Source organism: Chionomys nivalis, chromosome 7 (assembly GCF_950005125.1).
Source record: "Chionomys nivalis chromosome 7, mChiNiv1.1, whole genome shotgun sequence".
Classification (NCBI taxonomy): domain Eukaryota; kingdom Metazoa; phylum Chordata; class Mammalia; order Rodentia; family Cricetidae; genus Chionomys; species Chionomys nivalis.
The window spans coordinates 88,534,583-88,556,962 of NC_080092.1; the positions used below are offsets into that span (position 1 = coordinate 88,534,583).

A 22,380-nucleotide genomic window follows, 5' to 3' on the forward strand; every position below is an offset into this window, starting at 1 on the left:
AAAGGCACACACCAGCAATGCGTGGCCTTGAGGTCTTTTTATGCAGTCACTCATTAGATAAGTATTCTTTTGGGTCTCTACTATGTGCAAACACTGCTTTATTTGCTGGGGTCCAGCAGTGAATGTGACAAGTATGTTGGCCTCTCACTTAGTACATTCTGATAGGAAAGAGCCTTACACACATGCACACAGTAGGTCAGCATCATGTACGCACGCACAGCAGGCCAGCATCTTGTGTGTGCACACAGTAGGTCAACATCTTGTGTATGCACACACACCCAGAGGCCTGGGAACAGCCTCGGGTGTTGTCCCTCACAAACTGTCTGCCTCATTTTTCTGAGACAAGGTCTTTTATTGGCTTGAGGCGTGGCTGGTTGGCTAGGCTGGGTGGCCATGGGTCCTGCCTCCCTCTCCCCAGTGTTGGGATCATAAGCACACACCATTGTGCCCAACTTTTTAAACATGGGTTCTGGGGATTGAGCGCGGATCATAAGCACACACCATCGTGCCCAGCTTTTTAAACATGGGTTCTGGGGATTGAGCGCAGGTCCTTAGTGCTTGTGAAACACACACTTCACTGAGCTATTTCCCCAGCCCTCGGGTCAGCGTTTCTGAGCTTACCTTACCAACTGTTGGCCCAGGATCCCAAGTGTAGGTTATACCGACAGTCTGTGGATGGGGGGGTGATGGGAAGCTGCCAGAGGGCTTCCAACAGGAAGGGCCTGCCTCAACAGTCCTTTGGGCTGCTGTGCAGGGACAGCTGTGAGAGATCAAGGGTGATCCCAGGGCAGGTGAACAGGGTGGGGACAATTGACGATGGGGTGAAGTAGGAGGATTTGGGAGATATTTTAGGCTAGGCCTTTTATCAGCAGGACCACTGAAATTTGGGGTGTGGCAATGCTTTGCAGTGGGAACTGTCCTGTATATTGTGGGAGATTTAGCAGCATGGCCACCCTGTACCCAGTTAATTCAGCAGCATACCTCCTGGCTATGTCATCCCAAAAAGCTCTCTAGATGCCCCAGGGGCAAACCAGACACCCCCTCCCCTGCTGAAAATCCTGACTGAGTGGCCCCATCAATATTGCCCACCAACAGACTGGTCATCAGTGGGCAGAGGTAGGGACGGGAGAGGAGCTAGTTTTTGAGTTTCAGTTCTGGTGATACCTGACACCCCGTATCCACTTCTGTAGGGATGTGTGGACAAGCCATAATTGACCTTGTCTGTGCCTCTGAAGCCACCACAGGGATTAACCTGGGTGGACTGACTCGGGCCCTTCTGGCCACTAGCTGTGCCTGAGGATGTTGCTTTAGGCAGGATGGCCCTGGGTGGGAACATAGTGTTCTGAGCTTTTCCCCAGAACTTCATCCCCGGGCCCTTTCCATGGCAGCTGCAAGACCCTGGACGTCAGGAGGTCTGGGGAGTTTCAGCATCTTAGGGATAGATATGGTGGTTGCACATATAAATGCAGAGAACATTAAAATGAGCAAGCCTGGGCTAGGCATTGCAGGCCTGGGGATGGGAAGGAAGTGGGGTACAATGGGACAAAGCTATGAATGAGGTGAGAGAGACCTCTCAGAGGAAGACGGCATGAAGGGGCGAGTGGGCAAGACACGCTGTCAACATCAGTCCTGGGTGTCGGTCCTTGGCTTTTAGGGGTTGGGGCAGAGCTCAGTTGGTGTGCACGGAGAATCGGTTTCATTCCCAGCACTACAACTGGATGTGGTGGTTTGCCTGTACCCTCCTGTACCCTAATAGGATGGTGGAGAGGCAGGAGGATTAGGAATGTAGAATCATCCTCAAACTGTAAAGACTTTGAGGACAACCTGGACTACGTGAGATCCTGGGGGGGGGGGGATAACCTTTTAGGTGTCAGTTTTCTCCTTCCAACATGGGAGTCCTGAGGATTGAACTCAGGTCCTTAGGTTGGGTGGCAAGTGCCTTTACCCACTGAACCATCTCACTGGCCTGGCACACAGTATTTCGATTTTTTAAAAATATGTTTATTTATTTATTCATTTGTTTATTTGTATGTGAGTAGATGGGCAAGTGGGTGTGTTATCACACAGGCCTGCTCAGAAGTTAGAAGATGCCCAAGCCATCGGTGCTGGCTTTGTGGGACACCCTGCCTGCCTTGCGTGCTGGGATCTGAACTCCGGGCTTCATGACTCTATAGCAAGTGCCCATAACTGCTGGGCCATCTCTCCAGTCTCCAAAGCCATCTTATGATTCTTTTAAAAAGGTGGCTTTAATAGCAGGCCAGGCCTGGAGCAGGTGAAAAGATGAGACAGTGTCCTACAGGATGTGTCTGGGGCGGCGACGCCATTCAGTGAACTCCGGCTGGCTGGGAGAGAACTGCAAGGCCATTACGGGATGCAAATGACAGCCGCTCACTCAGCAGTGATCAGTATCTTTATTCATACACACTTGCTTCCGAACTACAATGAATGCATCTAACAAAGCGAATCATGCAAACGAAGATTAGAGGTTACACAAATCCAAGAAAGCTATGCAGTAATTTACACATCCTTCTCACCTGCCCGGCAACCCAGTGAGCAGTGGCACAGCCCCTACACTCATCAGTACAGGCCTATTCGGGCCCCAAACCGTGACCTGCACTCCTTCCTCCAAACCAATTTGGGGTTTGGCATGGCGTTTCTCAATGAGAGATTTAAACATGGCGTGCCCTTCATAAGACAAAACAGAAATTGTATAGGAAACGCAACTTCCAATGCTTCTGATCGCCTATAAAAGATAGTCTGAAAAACCTTCTTAGTCAGGAAGGCCGATTCTTAGAAACCCTTAGGCTCAAAATAGTAACCACCTTCGTGGATAATGTTTAATAGTCTGCTAAACCTCCCAAAGAGAGAGAGTCACATTTTTTCCAGGCAAAATAGTAACAAAAATCTACAAACATTGATCACAGAATAGCCTTTAGAAGAAGCAGGAGACAAAAGACACAGTTGTTTAATCTGAAAGTGCAAAGCCTTCTTTTGTCGTATTTTAGGAAAAAAAAAGGGGTTCTTACAAAGTGGGGTGGGTAGCTATTTTCTGAAAAGTAGGGTTCTGTCTACTCACATACAGGGAAATGGAAACAGAAGCCCTAGGCACACCCCATGTTGCCTCTTACTTCTCGGGATAGGAAGTTTAAACTGCCCAATGGGCAGAATCCTTACAGGGCATCTCTCAGTTTTTACCAAATGTGAGGGACTCAGGGATCAGAAGCAACTGGAGACAGAGTCAAAGGAGCACCCCGTTCTTGCTCACCAACTCTTAGAAAGCAAGGAGAGGGGTCCCCAAGATTCCCAGGAAATGTTCTCCTAGGGCTATGTCAGGAAGGGGGGCTGTGAGGCCATCTTCCCTACAGTTTAAAGATACCTAACGCTTAGGCAGCTGTCTTTAGTGTCTACTAAAGAGAGAGTACCATCCTGCAGCCATTCCAATGTGGACTCCAGACCTCACTGGCGCGGGTAAATGCTGCGATGGGACTGTGGGTCAAGGGTGTGCTTTCCAACTCCGGTTAAGTCTTCCTATAGGCTCCACGGAATTGGAATTTTATGAAATTTTTATTAGTTTTATTTTAAAAAACTCATTTTAAAAGAACTGAGTTATTAAAGTTCTCTATAAAAAAGTACAAATAGCCCAGGATATCCAGGTCTTCTACTAGAGTTAATAAGTTAATTTCTTGTCTTAGGTTTTAAAAAAAAAGTCTTTGGAAGTTGTGGGCTTCCGGGGAGGGTCACAGGAAGGCTGTTTAATGACTTCGTGTGTCCAGCGTGTTTACTGACTGAAATCTGACCACATGAGGGGCACAGAAAGCTGGACCATTGAGTCTTGATGCTGTAGCGTCACTAGGGAAACAGAGGACACCACTTCTAGAACCACCGCATCTGTGCATACCTCAGGCACCCTTCTCCTGGTTTTCTGGGTTATTCTGACATCAGAAAGAAACAGTTTTCTCTAGCTTTGCCGCACTGGATCAAATGAGACATGGCCGGAGGGTTGACCGTCCAGCGTATTTTGTTAACAGCAGTTCAAGGAAAACGAGTTTTCAAACCTGTTTCCTAACGCCAAGTTTGTGTGGAGCCTCTGCTGACGACTGTCCCCTACCTCCCGGGGTCAGCATGAATCTCCTGAGCAGTGTGTGCTTAGTCATGCGCAGGGAGGAGGCAGGCACCCCCACCCTTCTGGGGCTGTAAACAAACAGGAAACAGAGCGACGCGTACACACAAGAAATAGGTGATGTCGTAAGACCAGGGCGAGAAAATGACTGTCAGGTGGTGCTGCCCTGCCGAGGCCTTCAAAGCCACGTGACTCTCACTTCCCCCTCTCTTCCGTTTTGAGAAAACAAAGTCCTGCACAAACCTTCTTATTTTTCCTGCTCGGCAGAAACTGGCAGGACACAGTTTGTTGGTTTTTTTTTTTTTTTTTTAAACTTCTGCACCTAGTCTCAGCTGCCCGCAATTATCAGATGGAAAGAGGCGGAGCTTAGTGGCTTCCAGGGTCTGCTGGCTGGTCTGACTCCGCCCAGAGCAAAGGACTTCTTACAGCTGAGTCTGAGAGGGGAACCGACTGCCCCTGACAAAAACCATACACATTTGAAGACCAACAAAGGGTCACTTCTGTTTGCGACAATGCCCCCCATTGGAAAGCCCATGCAGGCATCTCCCATGTCTTTCTGGGTGAACTCAAGCCCTGCTCTTCCCCAGTGGTGCTGACCTTAGCCTCCTCTTTGTGACACATCAAAGGGTGGCTCTTTGGGGCCTGGCAAGCCACCACACTGCTAAGAACTGTAGCCCTGAGCCGCAACACTTGAGGGTTAATACTGGCCTCTGGTAATCTTTCATGTGACCACCTCAGGCTGAGTTTGGGCCTCCCGAGTTCCTCAAATTACTAATAAAAAGACCAACTAAAGAAAAGACTCAAACTAGGCCACAGAGATAAGAGGCTGATTCGGTGAGGACAGTCATTTTAGTTCCTGGGGCTTCTCATTCGCCTCCTGGATTATCTCCTGCCTGGAGGTGGGCCTCCCATCACCTTTCCAGGGCAGCATACTCCAGCTTTTCCATTCACCCCAAGTGCTAGAGAACCTGAGATGCCGTGCCCAAAGCAGAGTTATCCCACTGGCCTGTGGTGGAAGAGGGAGAACTGCCGCACAGAAATGGCCACCTTCCAGGGGAATATAATACAAAACATTTTCAGTGGATTTTCTGGGTCACAGCTAGATGGTCCTGTGGAGACTCAGATTGTGCCAGGTTCTGTCCACAGGACCTACCAGTGCAGGCAGAGTCTGAGGGCAGGTACTTCTGAAAGAGTTCCCCCAGGGGCTAAACCCTTCAGGGAACCCTCCTGACTCCAGCTGCCAATATGGTGGCTTCAGTTCAAATGGTAGCCTTGTCCCGGGAGCCCCACTTCACACAAGGCTTGTCGAGTGGGACAGTGATGTAGAGTTTTATCACTTGATCCTACCTAGCAGCTGCTAATGGCTATCCACATGAGTTAGCTTTGCAGCAATAACTGTCTCAGGCTGCCCAGATCTTTAAAGTATTAGCCTTTATCTAAATTTAACACTCAGCGGTGTATAAAATAGACTTCCTTAAACAGCTATCATTTCTCCGGGTTGTCCGCCAGTGTGCTGTTCCTTAGGCAAAAGGCCGGCTCTGTGACTCTGTTATTGGGGGATTTTCCTCCCTCTTGACAATGCTGCTTCACAGTCTCTAAGCATACAAGCCACCCAAGGGATTGTAACGTGCTTGCTAGAGAAGCCGAATCACTTGGAGCTGGATGTTGGCTGTTCACGGGAAAACTCAAGCCTGCTTTTTGCTTAAGACAAACAGGCAGCTTGGCACCTTGGGATGGATTGTCCACGACCCTTGTGTCTCTTCTCTGTGGCTTCCCTCACTTTGAGAGGTTCACCGGCAATCAGCCCTGCTGTTTCACCTGGTAAAGAACAATCCCTTCATTCCAAGGCTCACAAGCCAGTTCCTTTACTGTTGGACTAAGCCGAGTATTTTTGAAAAGGTGGTCGCCAAGACTATGAGCTTGACTTCTAAGATCAATACATGAGTCCCTTTTTGAGTTCTGAAGTTCAGAACTCATGAAAGATTGCAGAAGAAACTGCTCTTTTCTGGTCTGGCCCATTCCCTGCTCCATATCGCCTTGTGATTAGGGGTTTTCAGAACAGGCTATGCTCCTGTCCTGGTGGTTTGTGTGTACGTAACTGTCAGCCCGACAGGTGGAGAACGACAGGGGAGAGCTTAGCTGGGAGATGCTTCCAGGAGAGACGCCTTCTAGAAGGACAGGTGGGAACTCTGTAGAAGCCTGCCTCTTCTAAACACTGTGCATCGGGAAGGTGCTTTACCAAAGAAGTGCTCTTCAAAGACTGGAATGTTCTAGCAATAGCTTTAAGACAGCGTGTGCCTCTGGAAAGGGTCTGTTGGGAACAGCTTCAGGGATGGTTATATGTAGGCATGGGGATAAAGCTTGTCTCATGGAGTTTGTGTGTGCTGGAGTACACACTGGGTCATTCTGGGACAAAGACTATGTACTTCTGCTTGTGTCCATATGAACATACAGAAAGGAATTCTCCCACCCTTCCACCCCTAGAGTACCCAAAAGACATAGGCTGAAAAGAGTAAGACAGACAGACAGACAGACAGACAGACAGACAGAGACACACACACACACACACACGGAGTTCAGCCTAGGTGCTGTATCAATGCCACATGTATACAAACATATCGGGTACACTGGAATTAAATGTTTCCAGCTGCCTCCAAGAGGAGGTGTGTGGGAGGAACCCGAACAGAGGATGCCATGAAGATGTTAACTGAGTCTCATCTCAAAAATAATTCCCACAAACAAAACCGGGGTTTGCAGGTAGAATCAAATATATATATATACACATATATACATATATAGTAAAAGCCTAGTTAAATGTGTAAAGTAGTCATTCATATTTAAAATTACATCTACATTAAAAAATTAATATTTATGATAGAGTGCCAGTGTATGGGGGAGCAGGTAAGAGGGAGCAACAGCAGCAATGAGTAAAGCTAACACTTAATCTTAAAGCAGACTGAAAACATGAGCCTTCACAAATATAGCACAATCGTGTCTTATAAAAATTATCGTAATACTCTTTATACTTGATACAATTATATCAATAATATAGATTAACTTGCTATTAAGGTTTATTATAAACATGCAAAATCCATTGCATGATGCACTCACAAAACATATTAAAATCCTTCTAGCAAGAAAAACATCTTTGAGCTGATATAAGCATAAAGTATCTTGATCCTACAGCTCCAGGTGTGTCATTCAGTAGGAACTGGAAAGGGGAACCCAAACTATATTGTTTTTCATCTCTAAGTGGATATTAGGGCTAGAGAAAGGAGGAAAATCCATCAATAGGGGCTGATGCTACTCAATACTTTGATTAAATTACTATACATTGTACTTTCATAAACAACACTGCAGCTTATTAAATAAATAGTACAAAAAGGGGTGGGGTCATACACGTCAGCTTCTGAGGAAGGGTACCCACAAAGGTAGTAAAATATTATCATGTGTGTGTGGGGTTGGCTAACAACACTCGCGAATAGTGGCATGATAATTACCGATGGCACCCTGGACCGAGGAATCACCTCCCAGAGATTAAAATGAACATACACATGGTTTATCCTTGATCTGAAATGATTTCACATGCTTCTTTAGCAATGTCCTTAGATGATTTGGCCTCTTAAAAAGAATGAGTCATCAAGATAGTTACCAACCAAGTAGGGCAACCCAGATGATAGATTCAATGAATATTCGTCTGAAGTTTTCTTCCGTTCTTAAACTGCTGCACTATGGTTGCGCTGTGACATTTGGGGACGGCGATTAGGTTCATTCTGCCCTCTCAGATTCTAGGAACTGTTTCCACTGAAGCAGAGGACAGAAGCAATGGGGTCTTGGAGGTTCTACACCCCCAACCTCTCTTTGCTTACTCTTTGGGCTTCCTGCTCTTTCCTTCCAAAGACATCTTGGGTCGAGATGCTTCCAGCCCTTGAGCTGGAGGAGGTTCACTTTACTACCTCTGGTTGAGGGATCCTGATGATGAAAATCCAAAGATGGAGGGTGTGGAGAATATATCAGATCATACCAAAAAAGGGAAGGGAGTACACATCTCTTCGTTTTCTAGGAAGAATTAACTTAGAGCCAGATGTGCTTCCGCATAATTAAGCTGGACTCTGTACATATGTCATCATCCACTAAGATAATGTTCTTGGTTGTAAAAGAGAAGAGGAGAGAGAGAGAGAGAGAGAGAGAGAGAGAGAGAGAGAGAGAGAGAGAGATCCTGAAAAGTTGATCACTTATGGACTAATGTCCTTAGAATTTTCAGGCCTCTGTGTGGAATAACAAACAAGGCCATAGCCTTATATTTTTAGGGTTAAGGAACATTTCCCACTGCTGGGGAGGCTGGGGGCTGGGGAGGCATTTGATCTCTCGTTTGTGGATTTCATACTGCGCTTTGCAAGATCGGGTGCACAAACTGGGGGTTAACATACGAGAACCCTTCAAAATCAGACTGGTCTATGTTAGCGATGACCAGTTGATCTGGCGGTGTTAAGACGGGCTGCCCTCTTGTGAAGAACTTGTCAAAGTTTTCTGCTCCTTTGCCGCACTGTGGAGAAAAAAAAAAAGAGGTCAGAAAATGCACAATACAGGGGTAGTATTCTGCGAGCATTTGGAGGGAAAGGGCATGTCCCGGGAAATTGGGACTCTTGGAGGACTGCAGGCCTACTGGAAACAGAAGCTAGGCACAGCAAACAACAGAGCGTTACTGGATTGTAAATCTTCACATATTCTTAGAATCAAAACTCTAAATAGAAACACACTGTTGGTTACAACATAGCAAGATGACAGCCTCTCTTAACTTCAACATTACCTTGTTGAGCAAGCATGAGCTATTAGCATGAATGGTGCACACACAGGGCCATCAGTCATAGCTCCATGTTGAAGAGGCCATGATGTTGATTGTGCCTGTAAGTGCCCTTGAATGGACAGGGTTACGTTACTGTCCCACATCTGCTTCTTTGTACTAATATTCATTATCAGACAGAAGCTGTGTATCTTTGCCATATGCCCGGGATGTTTTAGAAACTCCAACCCTCAGAGTAATCTTAAAGCAGTATGGGATAGGTATAGTTACAATGGTAGGAGATAAGTTTTTACACCCAGCAAGAATTCTGCACATCTGGATAGGGCGGCCCAGTGGCAGGCAGATCAACATGGAGCTCATTCACAGCGTGGTCTCAGGGCGGGAGGAGGTGAGCACTTTACCAGAGAGGCGCAGTAAAGCCTGTGGTTGTCTTGAATAGCATCCTCCTCCAGGATCCGCCAAGACACTCTTTGCAAATGGAGGCTTCTGGCATAGCTCCCCTGTGAGGGTCTAACTAGACAGCTGCTTAAGCAGGACTGCACCAGTCTTACTCAACTCAGAGTCAGTTATACGACTTAGAGTTACAGAAGACCTGCTGCCCGATGCACCTGCAAAACTTTAAACTCTTGGGAATGTAGGGAATGAGCAGCCTCACTCTTCCAGATACCTAGAAAGGTTAAGGCATGCCAAGGTCCCTGGGACTTCCAAGAAGAGCTGGGAGTTTCACCAGTGCTACTAACGCGGATTCTGATCATGCTGCAAACCATTACTCTTTGACCTGCTGGCAGCACTTATTTTGAGTCGGCATAGGCTTTAACCTAATGAGGCATTGCTGGATCTCCAGCAGAGGGCAGGTCTAGGTAATCTGTGAGGTGGATTCTACCCAAGTCTCTCTTTTGTAGAGTAGGGAGAGGAACTGTATCTCCCCTTCATGCCGTTAAAAAGGTTTATTGTCAAGTTCCACATAGAACCTAGTACTTGGTCAGAGTTCAGCACACAATATTATTATTATTATTTAAACTAAGATCTGTTAGCCTCAGGGGCTGTATTTTCTCACTTCTTCTATCTTCTAGATGGGTTTTCTAGAAAATCTCATTTCGTTATGATTTTCCTTTCTTTTCAGCAAATAAAACACACTGCGAAGTGTCTAAGGAGGTAGAAAGCATGTCTTAAGTTTAAAGCAAGGTCTTCAAAAACAACAGCGTTCCTTTCTGGTATTATTTTCACACTGTAGCAATGGGGATGGCAATGTGCGGAGTGCATGTGTGGTAAGGGCAGAGGTCTGTATGGTCTTGTTGGATCTGGCGGGGCTTAAGTCCCCCTGTGTAGTCCATACAGGCAATGAAACACACTCATCATCAGTCCTGCTCCCACATATGGGACGACAAAGCTTTGGCTTTCAAAGTTTTTATTCCCACGATGTTTTTCTTTGCAAGAACCCAAAGCACTTCAAAGCCAAGGTGAGCAGAGGCACAGCCTGCAATCACATCACCCCACATGCAGGGAACATCCTGGACCACTGAAAAGGGCTCTTCAGGAAGCAGCTGAGTAGATACTGTTCCTTCTCAGGAACTGACCAGGAGTCTGCATTTGATCCATAAATCAGATAAATAATGGAAAGCAGCTTCCATTGAGGTATCGCGTTCAACATTCAGTCCTACTGCAATGATGTCGACTGCTAAAGAAACAGTTGGCTTCTTGGAAAGACATGGCTTTTTAACAATGGAATCAATTTTTTAATTGTCGCATAACTTGGACAAGGATGCCACTGCCAACTAGCAGTTAGAAAGGGACACTGCTAAATGCCCTAAAATGAAGGACTTCCTCTCAATCCCAAAGACTTACTGGCTCAAAAGGTCAGCAGTGCAGCTGTTATGAAAGATATACTGGTCTCTGTATATCTAGACTGTAATGAGAGGGCCTGCGGCTGGTGGGAAGGGGCAGACAAGGAAATTGCGCAGCAGCAGTCATGTGTGGGAGCGGAGCATGCAAAAGCTGCAGAAGCCCACAGAAAAAGCGAGTGGTACCACCCTGTGAGGGTTGGCTTTGAGAAAAACTCCCTTTGGAATCCAGTGGATGGGTACCCACTCCTTGGAAGAATACAAAAGTGTTACTGTTGATGCTTTCAGGGGGTGGGCAAGAGCACCCTCAAGAAGACATCATCTGTCCTTTTTCTGATACTGACTATGTAAAGAAGAGAAAGGAGGAGGTTCTGAGAAAAAAGAGAGGATATGTTCCCTACAAGGCAGAACAAGGCTGGCCAAGGCAATGTTCCCTTTGCCTGCCTGTATGGTATTACATTTATGCATTTGTTCTCTAAGAAGATTGTATGATGTGGGTCTTTATTGAATACTGTCTTTATGATGCTCACAAATTAGTTTTAAGTGGGAAGTTCTTAGCGCCATGGATTTATTGCCAGAGGAGGGAAAACAAATCCAAAATCTAAAAGGAGAGTTCTCAAAATGTACAAAGGGGAGCTACACAAACATCAACACTGGGAGAGACAGGGAAGGAAGAAGACATCCAATCCGACAACCAGTATTCCAGAGAAAGTTATAGCTATGGTGCCTAGGTGCTCATGAAACCAAGTAATGTCATAAGTGGGATGAAAATGCTCCTTTGGTGAAGCCTTGTGCCATCTGTACTGAAGACTGTGGAGCCAAGGGACAGCCTGGAGCCCCAGCCAATCCAGTCACTGATCTGTGATCATTCTCAATGACCACGTGACTGCTAGTCTCAAAACTGCTCAGCACCAGAGACACCTTCCTCTTCTCTCACCTTAACGCTCCTGGGAATTTTCCCTGGCTCAAAGAAAGAGAGGGAGAGAAATCACATTTTAGGCTTTTCTTAATCTGACTCAGTTTAGGCGAAGACCAGAGGCAAGGGCAGGCTGAGGACAAAGAATAAAAATTGAATCACTCAAGTTCAGACACACCAACCATGACATAGACAAAACAAAACATCCCCAAACAAACAAACAAACACCAGAGCCCTTTGGCTGCTTGGGCAGTAGATAATATACATTTAAGAATCCAGTGCCCGCTGCCTGTGATCCAACCTTGAGATCATCAGCTCGATGGGTACAGAGCTTCAGGTGCCACCTTGGAGTTGAGTAGGAAGAGAAAAATGGGGGCAACCAGTGAGATCTGTGGATAAGCAAGAGAATGAGTGGTGGGAGGAGCTAGCTTGACTGCAGATGCTCTCCTGACATTCATCAGGCATGAAGCCGGGACATTATTACCACAGCCATTTGAAGGGCAGCCTCCACAGCAGCTACAGCAACAGGCAAGTTTGGGTTGTTTGTGACCTCTGAGTTCTGGTCCACTAGACCCGCACAGCGGCTAAATCAGCTTACGAACAGTGCCTCTGGAGTGAGGAAGCATGGCACACACCTCCAGGGCCACCAACAGCTTTCGCCAGTGGAAACCTTTGCCAGCAAGGTGGCATGGAACAAACTCAGCAGAGAAACGGTCAGCAGGAAGCGGTCCAGACCTGACTGGGCTGATGTGTGAACCCAGGCAGGTCCCCCCCCATCTCCTTGAGAATAGTTGGTGTCTGGCCCCCGCATTGGGCAGTGCCGACACTCTTGAGGAGAGACAGCAGAGTGAGGACTGGGCCAGAGACCAAGAGGCCCAGGTGCAGCTTTAGGAATCTCGTCCCCCTTTAAAGGTAAAATGAGGATGTGACCGCCCACCTTCCAAGGCTGCGGTGCGGGCTGAAGGACTTAACAGATGTGAAGCTTTTCTATGTGATGAGACACACGGAGAGAAGATACAAACGTGTAGCAAGAGCCCTGCATGCCAGCTGATGATATCTGAAGGATGCATGGGGCTATTAACAATCTGCCTTCTATCTCTTCATTAGGGAATTAACCTTTTCGTCATTTGATACCTCTACCCATGATGATTAGTTTTATTCATTGGCTATTCCCAATCTAGAACCACCTTGGAAGGCAGTCTCAGCGAGGGACTGCCCAGATCAGGCTGACCCGTGGACACGCCTGGGAGGGATCGTCCAGATTACACTGAGGAAGCCCTTCCTCCTGAGGGTGACAGCATTCCCTAAGCCAGGGATCCTGACTACGCAGGAGTGGGAGGAGCAAGGCGAGTGCAAGCCGGCAGGCATCCATTCTTTCTCTCCTCACCATGGATGTGACTAGCGAGCTTGAGTTTTTGTCACCTCAGTTTGGCAAAAAACAATGAGCTGACACGAACTCTTCCTCTCCTAAGTTGCTTTTGTCAGGGCATTTTATCATGACAGACAGAAGAGAAACCATCACCTGTCTAGTGAATTTACCAATCAATAAAGTGACCCCCAAGAGAAGGCAGGCACAGTAAAGACGTTCCGGAGCACAGAGTGATGCAGGCTCAAGGGGGAAGCCGAGCTGCAAAGTTCTGTACCCACACCCTGGGTGGCAAGCAGCCTTCCAAACCCTTCTGTTCTGTGAAAGAGCAGAGGGAGAGGAATGAGCTATGCTGCAGGGCATGGCTCCCAGTCTGCGGGTCTTACCCCTGAGAAGCACTGAGCATGTGCAATACATGTGCTGGTCTGAGCTCTATGGTGTCTCAGTTGTATTGACTACAACTCCATGGTCGCTGGCACAGGAGCATGCGTGAGTGGTGACAGAATAATGACGCTAGGAAGCAGAACCACACAGATCCCAGGGGTAGGCCGAGTTCAGAACAAACGAATCATAAAGGTTAGCTGCAAAAGCATAGAAATCAAAGGAAATGCAGGAATTTGGGGAGGGCCTCTTACAGTTGCTAGATATGTCAAGGTATCCTTGGCATCAGCAGAATGCTTGCCTGTCCTGCAGTCTCTGCTCTGGGGGAGACTACAGCACTGTGCGGTACAGTGTGAGCATTTGGGAAGCTGTGGCCCCTCCTGGGCACAGCTCCTCACACTTCTTTGTGTGAGTTAAGCAGCCGATGGCAGACACGAGCTGGTGTAATCTGCTCTATGCTCCCTGGGTAGTAAGGTCAAGTGTCCAGAAGGCCCTGGCCTTTCCACGAAGATCAGCATGCTCAGGGAAGGTCTTGATGCAGGAGGAGGGCAAGCAGCGGCACGCACGGGGTTAATGGTTAAACAGTGCGGTTAGTCTGCTTAGTCACTCAAGGTTCTGGAAGTGTGCTCACCGAAGGCCTGGATGCCCACTGAAGCCAGTGCATTTTGGTAGAGAAAGTCTGGAGAATAAGAACGGACAGAGGAGAGGATTTGGAGATGTCGAGAATCAGGAATGGCTGTGTGAAGAATGCCACGAACCCACGAACCTCTGCGGTGCATTGCTATGTGAAAGACATGAGATGCCAAATGCCATATTGGGTCCTTTATGTATGGGTTTACACATACATAGAACTTTCTGAAAGGTTACAGGAAAGATCATGAATTGTGGGACTAGAAGTTAGGGAGGGGGAGAGACCATCTTCCCTTTTATAATTTTTACTGCTTGGCTGATCATTTGGCCACAGACAGATAGTATTTTAATGGTAACAATTACCTGAAAGAGATTGAGATGTCCTCTACTTCTGGCCAACACTCCTGGGGGGAGGGGCTAGAGAAGGGCTTTAGTTTTTTTGGACTTCATTAGACATAGTCAGCTCACCTCCTTAGGACATTGTCTTGGGCAGAAGCTGTTTGGAGGGAGTCTCGTTTTATGGATGGGTTTCCTGACAGACATAAGTCCACATAAGTGAGGGCTTTAGTCAAGTATGATGGCACACACCTTTAATGCCAGCACTCAGGAGGCAAGGGCAGGTAGATCTTTGAGTTCAAGGAGGCCAGCCTAATCTACACAGTGAGTTCCAGAATAGTCAGGGCTGCATAGAGAAACCCTTTATCAAAAGACAAACCAAAAAAAAAAAAAAAAACCCACCAAAAAACAAAACTGAGAGCATTCTGTAGTACAGTGTCTTTAACCACTGAAACTCTAAGGCTTATATTTTTTATTATTAAAAAGGTTTCATTTCTCCCAAGTAGAAAAATATTTGGGAAAGCAATTACTAAAGACTAGGAGAAAGTGCTTGCTTCTAATCACCAGTGAAAGATGCTGACAGCGAGTGATTTAAAGGCTTAACTCAAACCCCAATGCACCATGATGTGATTTCTTCTGTCTCCAAGGATGGTTAGTGTTTTTAAGTTGTCAGCAAAGCCTGTGGAGCCCCAAGAATCTCAATTTTAATTAGCCTCCCTGTTACTAGCTCAACGGAAAGGCCAGGAAAACGAACCAGCCTGCCACTCAAGAGGGCTGATTAGATGTGCCCGAGACATTATCTCAGTTAGACAGTCTCTACAGACTTCCTCCTTCACCTGAGTAGCTGCTGTTCCAGATAAGCAACTTTGCAGACTCGTTATTAAAAGAACACCGTGCCATGAGATGTCCTCAAGTTTAGAAAATAACACAGGGTCATTATGGTTCAAGAAGCATAATACCTATAACTTAATCTCAAGTGGTTCGGGAAAACACACACACTGTGTGTGTGCGTGTGTGTGTGTGTGTGTGTGTGTGTATTGGTTCAGAGAAGAAATTGAAAAAAGAACAGAGCAAGCATGGTCAAATGCTAACATCTAGAGAATCTGGACAATGGGATGGTAGAGATTCTTTTATGATCCCCCATCCCACCCCCTACTTTTTTTCCTTGCAGAGCTGGGATTGAACCCAAGGCTTTACGCATTCCAGGCAAGTGCTGTACCCGAGTCACACCTCTAGCCTTTGGCTCTTTTGAGACAGGATCTCACTATGTAGTTCAGGGTGTCTTCCAGTTCATGATCCCACTACCTCTACTTCTTGAGTACTGGATTTACTGGAGGGCTGCCACCATGCCCAGTTTCCCAACTCTTTCACAGGGCTGAGAAATTCTTTCAAAATAATTAAAAAAAACAAAACCCTGCCAACCCCAAACCATCACCATATTCTTTAAACAAGCTAATGACGTCATGCAAGAGGACCCTCATCTTGTAAGCATGCCCGTCGCTGGCTCCCCCGATGGTGGGGTGGGGGAAGGAATCATGATTGCACCTGCCGAGCCCGTGACACCTATGCCTCTGCTTGCTGTTCTTACTGTCTTTGACTCTCGCCTCAAGGATGACAACACCCTGGTGAAAGTTATTCTAGTTTTTCCTACCTCCTTTTGGTAAAGTCACTACAATAACTTCCCAAGGAAGGTTGGCTCTTGAGAGACTGGCTCATCTAAAAAATGCTTCTCCTACCTGTGGATTCAGGGATATTTAGTTCTTGGTGTTGACTTCACAGGTTGACATCCTTCCTCTTAACATCCCTTCTAGTACAGTGGCTATTTTTGGCTTGTCTGGGAGCAGCTACTGTGCCTTCTTGTGCCAATGGATACAATTCAAAAGAGGAAAAGAATCAATTAACTCTGTGCTTTCTCTGTGTCTGGGGAAACAGAAAAGTGGCTCGAGGCCATGTCATTTGCATGACCAGTTCACCAGGAGACCAGCCCTGCAGTCAGAGTGGCTGCTAAGGACCTTCGCTTCTTAGGCCAAGCAGAAAGAGGGGGCTGTCCTTCCCTGGATGAGAGTCAGGGGCCAAGCAGGCTGGCTGTATCATTCCTTGTGCAATACCTCCTTGCCTGCTCGAAGCCACAGGAGAGCAGGAGCATTTGGTTCTGCTTTAACTGAAGAGGGACCTTTCTCAGAGGTGACATGTCTTCCAAAAGGAGCACCTCTTTCACGGAGCTGTCTGAATATGGACAGACTTTCTTTTAATGACTTCGGTTGGCTGTGGGGAACACTGAGCACATCACAACTGAAGTTGGCTGTATGTGCTTCCTTGAGCAGCTCACTGGTAACAGGCTGGATGGCACTTTTCTCATAAGGACAAGGGGACAGTTGTCTAGTGGCTTCACTTCTGGATCTGTACAGCACCCCTGTCTGGTTTTACCTTTACTTTATGGCAAATTAGTACAGGAAAGCCTCTACCCAGCCTAGGGACAATCTTGACTTCACAGTGGCACAGGGAAGCCTCTGGGGGACAGACATGGCTCTGTTGAGGACTGAGCCTTCTCTTCCCTCATTGCTGAGACTCTAGTCCCCATATGTGATGGCCACCACTCTTGTCTTTTTGCACTCCTGTATGCATGACCTCTCATAGTAGGCAGGCTACTAAGCACTGTGGCTCTTGACTTTAATGTCAGCGGGAGATGGAAGGTTCTGTATTGAACTTCCCAATGGGTTCTACACCATAAGGGTCTTTGGCTGTGACACCTCACATTTTGTATGACGATTTGATCTAAAGGCTAATTTAAGTTGTTATTCAAGTGATAAAAAGAGGTAAAAAGACTGAACCCCAAGAGAACCCCGATTCTTCTCAGTAAGTTCCATGTCTGCCCTGCTGTGTAATGTCTCTCCCCTCCTAGTGTGTGTGTGGGTTATCAGTAATTCTGGAATCATTTTTCTTCAGAGGTTTTTAAAGTAGTAGAGAGTAGAAAATAAAGAACAAAAAACACAACAGAACACCTAATAGACTCCTGAATCCACACGCACAGATAAGCTGCCCTGCAGCCGCCAGTCAACGTGAGCACGTCAAGTCCCACAGCTGGAACACAACAACAAGCCAAGGCTAATTCCAGGCAACCAGAGCAGTACAAATGGGAGAACAGCTAATGACTCTTAATCCTGCAATTCTCAGGGAAATGGAATCATCAGTGCTTGTTAGAAACCCTCCAGGAAGCCTCCACCAAGACGCCCTCAGAGCCAGGCCCACTGGGAGGACATGGAAGGTTCTGGCAGCCATGCTGCCTGGGTGTTTACAGCAGTAACCAAGAGGCCTGGGCTGCTTGCCCCTCTTGGAACTAACTACCTGTTAGAGAACATTCAGCTGCCTTTTTCCTGGATGCGCCGCTGAGTTTGCGTGTAGCCATGGATCAGGGAAGTGTGTTTCACGGGGGAAGCTGGGAAGCCACATCCCAGAGTCGTGTCTGTCTGCAGCCCTTTCTCCCCGCAAACTATGCTAACCATACTGTGACTTTGACTAAGTTGCTTTCCTCTCTCCCATATGACCTTTTGACTACTGACCTGTTCTTGGTAGGGGATTTCCACGCCAGCACTGTGCCATGAACAGAGTGACAACATAGGGACCCTTGCATGAGCTTCCTCACCTGAGATTAGGAGGTGGCTGACTGTTGTAATAGGAGCGGCGGGGCTGCGTCCCCGGCACCCGGCCGCCCGCATTGCTAGCTTATGCCCCGAAATAATTACACGGAAACTGTATTCTTTTAATCACTGCCTGGCCCATTAGTTCCAGCCTCTTATTGGCTAGCTCTTACATATTGATCTAACCCATTTCTAATATTCTGTGTAGTACCACGAGTTGGCTTACCAGGAAAGATCTTAACCTGCGTCTGTCTGGAGTGGGAGAATCATGGCGACTCCTTCACTCGGCTTCTTTCTCCCAGCATCCTGTCTGTTTACTCCACCCACCTAAGGGCTGGCCTATAAATGGGCTAAGGCAGTTTATTAGTTAACCAATGAAAGCAACAGATAAAATACAAGAACCACCTCCATCAGCTGACTGTCTTGGGTCTGGGGAATGGTGGGGTAGGGTGGGGGCTGAGCTTAAAGCATGACACTCTGATGGCCAGCATATGACCAGGAACTCCCCCACTTCGCTCTTTGTGAAAAAACAAACCAAAGCAAACAAACAAACAAAAACAAAGCATCTGACCCCACTTGTTTCTCATGCTTCCCCCCTTAACTGTGTCCCCTCTCTTGCCTGACGTCTGTCCCTACCTTCTTTCTGGCTCCTCCCTCCTTGAGCACAGGACTAAGGCCAGAAAAGCTCACTGTGAGCATGTGTGGCTTGTTCTTGCCTCTGGCCTTGTCACAAAAGCTGCAGCTTTAGGAACTGCAGTTTCTGTTCTGTCTGTGATGCTGGGGTTGTTTCCTCACAGCCAAATGCAACGTATTCCTTTTTAAACTAGCACTCAGTACAAACAAACAAACTGCCGTTCGTTGGGAATAAAAAGATAAACACTGCTGATACATCAGCTGTTACCCCAGGAACCACTATGCTTCCAGATCCTTCCACATTCTCAGCTTCCTGAGATAAGTCACTCCCGGTTTTCCCCCTACCCATGAGTTTAAGGCCGGTGACCTATAAAAGCTGGGAGACTGAAATAGTTTTGTTCTGAACCCAAGGTGAGAAGAACCAGAAGAAACTGCTTTATGGTTGGGTTTGCGGCACTCTGCCTCTTTCTGAAGTGACGGACTAGGAATTCCTCTCTGCTTGATCCTTTAAACAGGGTCTACATGGGGAAAGGGGTGGGTGGGTGGGGGGCTCTTGTTCCTTGCTTCAGTCACCACTGCCGACATTGCACGTTTTAATTTAGGAAGATAAGGACGAAGGTAGCTGTGAACAAGAAGAAACTCTTAAACACTGTCCTGCTGAGCTATCTGCATCAACTCATCTCTCCCCAAGTCTTACAACCAGGTCATGTGACCTGAAGGAGTGGTCCTTGTAGGAGCACCCAAATCCAGGGCTGACGGAAGAGAATCTGGACGTGTGTGTGTGTGTGTGTGTGTGTGTGTCTGTGTGTCTATTTAGTTGCCTGTTTGCAACAATGATTCAGGGGGAAGTCAACTGACCTGATTAATTTTAGTTTGTCTTCAGTCTGGGCTAAAAATGTCTGAGGAGAATAAAGTCCAGCGGACTCACCGCTGCCAGTGATATTTTTGGCACAGAGGGCACGTGGACACATCTGAGGAAGGATTTGCTGCCCCTACTCAGCAACTCTGCCACCACAGGGGTCCCCTCGCCTGCTCAGGTACGCTGGTCAGAGACAGATTGGGGCCGATCCGGCAGAGTGAAGGCGATGCTGACCATGGTGATGCAACTCGCCTTCCCGTCTCTGGAGAGCACAGGCAGAGGCTCGCTGGGGCCAAGACTTGGAAGGGGTGGGGAGGTATCCTGAGCAGTGTGGAGAAGCAGGCGGGGTGTGTGAGGAGTTGGCATTTTAAAGACACTCGGTTTTGTTTAGTTCTAGGGACGGAAGCTATAAGAAGCGACATAGTGGCTTCCATAGTGACTACCAAAAGAAGCTGCGGAGCTGTCACCAACGTACTGAGACATCGCAGTGGGGAAAGGACCCCGACGCCATCCTGCCTGCATCTGCCAGCTGTGTCTTTTGTCGAGTTATTCTGACATTGGTTTTCTCAAATGCAAAGCGGTGACAATAATGTCTCCTTACAGGGGTGTCAGGAGGACTATATGAACGAATGTTTGAAAAGAGTCTGGAACAGGGGCCATCGTATGACGGGTCAAACAGAACTCTAAAGAATGGGAATCACATAGCAGAAGTTGAAAAAAACCAGCAATGGTGGAGCTGGTGGTGGCCGACTCTCCTCGCAGTGGATGCGTGGGTGCGGAAGCCACTGTGGGAATGGTGTCCAGGCCCTGCCTGTGAGTTGGTGGAGATCTAGGTGTGCTTTGGGGTCCCATGGTGAGGTGGGATGTCAGGGAGGCTGGAGAAGTAGGTGGTTAATTGTCTGGGTGTTCTGTGGCCATCCTTGAGAGGGTGAGGAGGGCTAAAGGTTTGTGCATCTGTCCTCTCTCTGTCCTCACATCTGTCCTCACTCTGTGAAGGGAGCGGAACCCTGGCCATCAGATTTCATGGCTGTGCATGGTCCCGAGCTGGTGGCTCAACCATTTTCCTTACTCTGCCAAGGCCAGGGTCATTAGCCTCCTACTTCCCAGAGAAAGGGAGGGTCACACCCAGGATCAGGGACACAGCTCAGGACGCTCTTCAGGACTCACCACTTTGGGCTTGAATGGTGGCTGGATCTCCCTGTTCTCCAGTTTTTCCCAGTCAATCCTCCTGAAGAAGGCATGCTCTCTGACATCCCGCTCTCCCTCAGGCCCGCAGCCCAGTCGCTTGGCGGGGTGTTTGGTCATAAGCTGGAGAGAAAGAGTCAAAAAGACAGCTTGATGACAGCAGTCTCCCGGAGCCAGCACTTTCCTTGGCTAGATCTGCCTCTGGGCATAGATGGTGGTGCGGCCTGAGAACACACTGGACGTTCACCAAGAAACACATGTGCTCTGACAGGTGTGGTCTGTGTAGAGTGATTTTCACAGTTGGAAACAATGGCCAAATGGAATAAAAATTCAAACAGGCACCTGTGTGTATCATGTGCTTTGAACGGACATTCTGTCTGTAGATGGGGAAGCAGGGACTGGGGATATGGCTCAGCGGTAGGGAGCTTCCTTTACAGGGCATACACCTCTGGGCTCAATCTTCAGTACACTAGAGGGGAAGGAAGGAAGGTGGGGCAGAGGGAAGGAGAAAGAGAAGTTCATGTTATTTCTATGCACAACTGACAAAAAGGCTTAAGATCACTGAAAACCATGTGTGCTGAAAGTACCGTAGGCCAGCATCCCATGGGATGCCGCGACAAGCATCACGTTCCTCCTGTTGCCTGGATAAAACATCACCAGGCACAGGGGCTAGGAAAAAGCACACGTTGCAGCAAAGACAGCAAGTGACTCATTTCAAGGTATGGTGTGGGACTCAGAGGGAGGTGCCAACCCTGGGCTCTTCCACAGCAAGAGGCTCCTCCAGCTGCCACGGGCACCTTCAATCACACTAAATGACAACACTGGGTGTGGAATGCTCTCTTTTGATGAATTTAAAAAGGAAGTTTGTGATTCAAAGCTTGACTACTAAAAATGAATTAAGCCGCCACCACCACCAGTTAAAATGCTAGCATTGCCCCAAAAGAAGAGAGTTGGCCCAGGACCCAGGAGGTTCAAAACAATTCTATTTGTAGCAGCCACCAGCCATGGCAGAAACAATGCAAGTGCCCTCCCCCACGAGTGGAATGCAGAGATGGACTGTCTGATGTCCACACAGGGAAAACCATGCAGCAATGTGCAAGAGGGAAACACAGCAACACACGGCTATTTACACGGCTCTTTGGCTATGTTTACTACTGTTGTGCTGGGCTAAAGTCAGGTCTGGGCCACCAGCTAAAGGATCCCCTCCTTGTAAAGGCTGAGACAGGCAAGACTAGTCTGTGTGATTAATACTGATTATCTTGGGGTGGTGGGTAATAGCAACTGTAAGGGACAGAGGGGGCATTTAGGGTTCTGCCTCTCTTGACCAGGGTGCAGCTACATGCGTGTATCCATTGTGTAAAATGCATTGATCTGCCCGTGGATGATCTATACCCATTTTTAAAATATGCCTGTCTTAAGAGAGAGAAAGAACGAATTGTGTCACAGATGTGGAGATTAGTTAGGAGAATTAATTAGGATGCCAGATGTGAGAAACAGCACTCCCCCAGGGCCTGCGATTACTTCTTTATTTTGTAACTGTGAGTACATGTACGTGTGTGAACATGTGTGGAAGACAGAAGTTGTATGAGCGTATGCATGTGTGTGGAGGCCGACCTCAGGTATTGTTCCTCCTTGGAACATGAGGATCGGAGTTAGGCACATAAGGATTGG

The 22,380-nt window shown here is 47.5% G+C and overlaps 1 protein-coding gene across 1 annotated transcript in view; it reads right to left on the bottom strand.

The window, feature by feature from the left end:
- Positions 1-2,398: 2,398 nt before the first annotated feature.
- Prkca (protein kinase C alpha) overlaps positions 2,399-22,380 on the bottom strand; it is a 396,507-nt gene continuing 376,525 nt past the window's right edge. Inside the window, exons 16-17 of the mRNA XM_057773855.1 lie at positions 20,692-20,832; positions 2,399-8,666 (exon numbers count right to left, since the gene is read on the bottom strand). Of these exons, the coding sequence (XP_057629838.1) occupies positions 8,502-8,666; positions 20,692-20,832 (306 nt within the window). The 3' untranslated portion in view covers positions 2,399-8,501. The remainder of the gene's footprint in view (positions 8,667-20,691; positions 20,833-22,380) is intronic.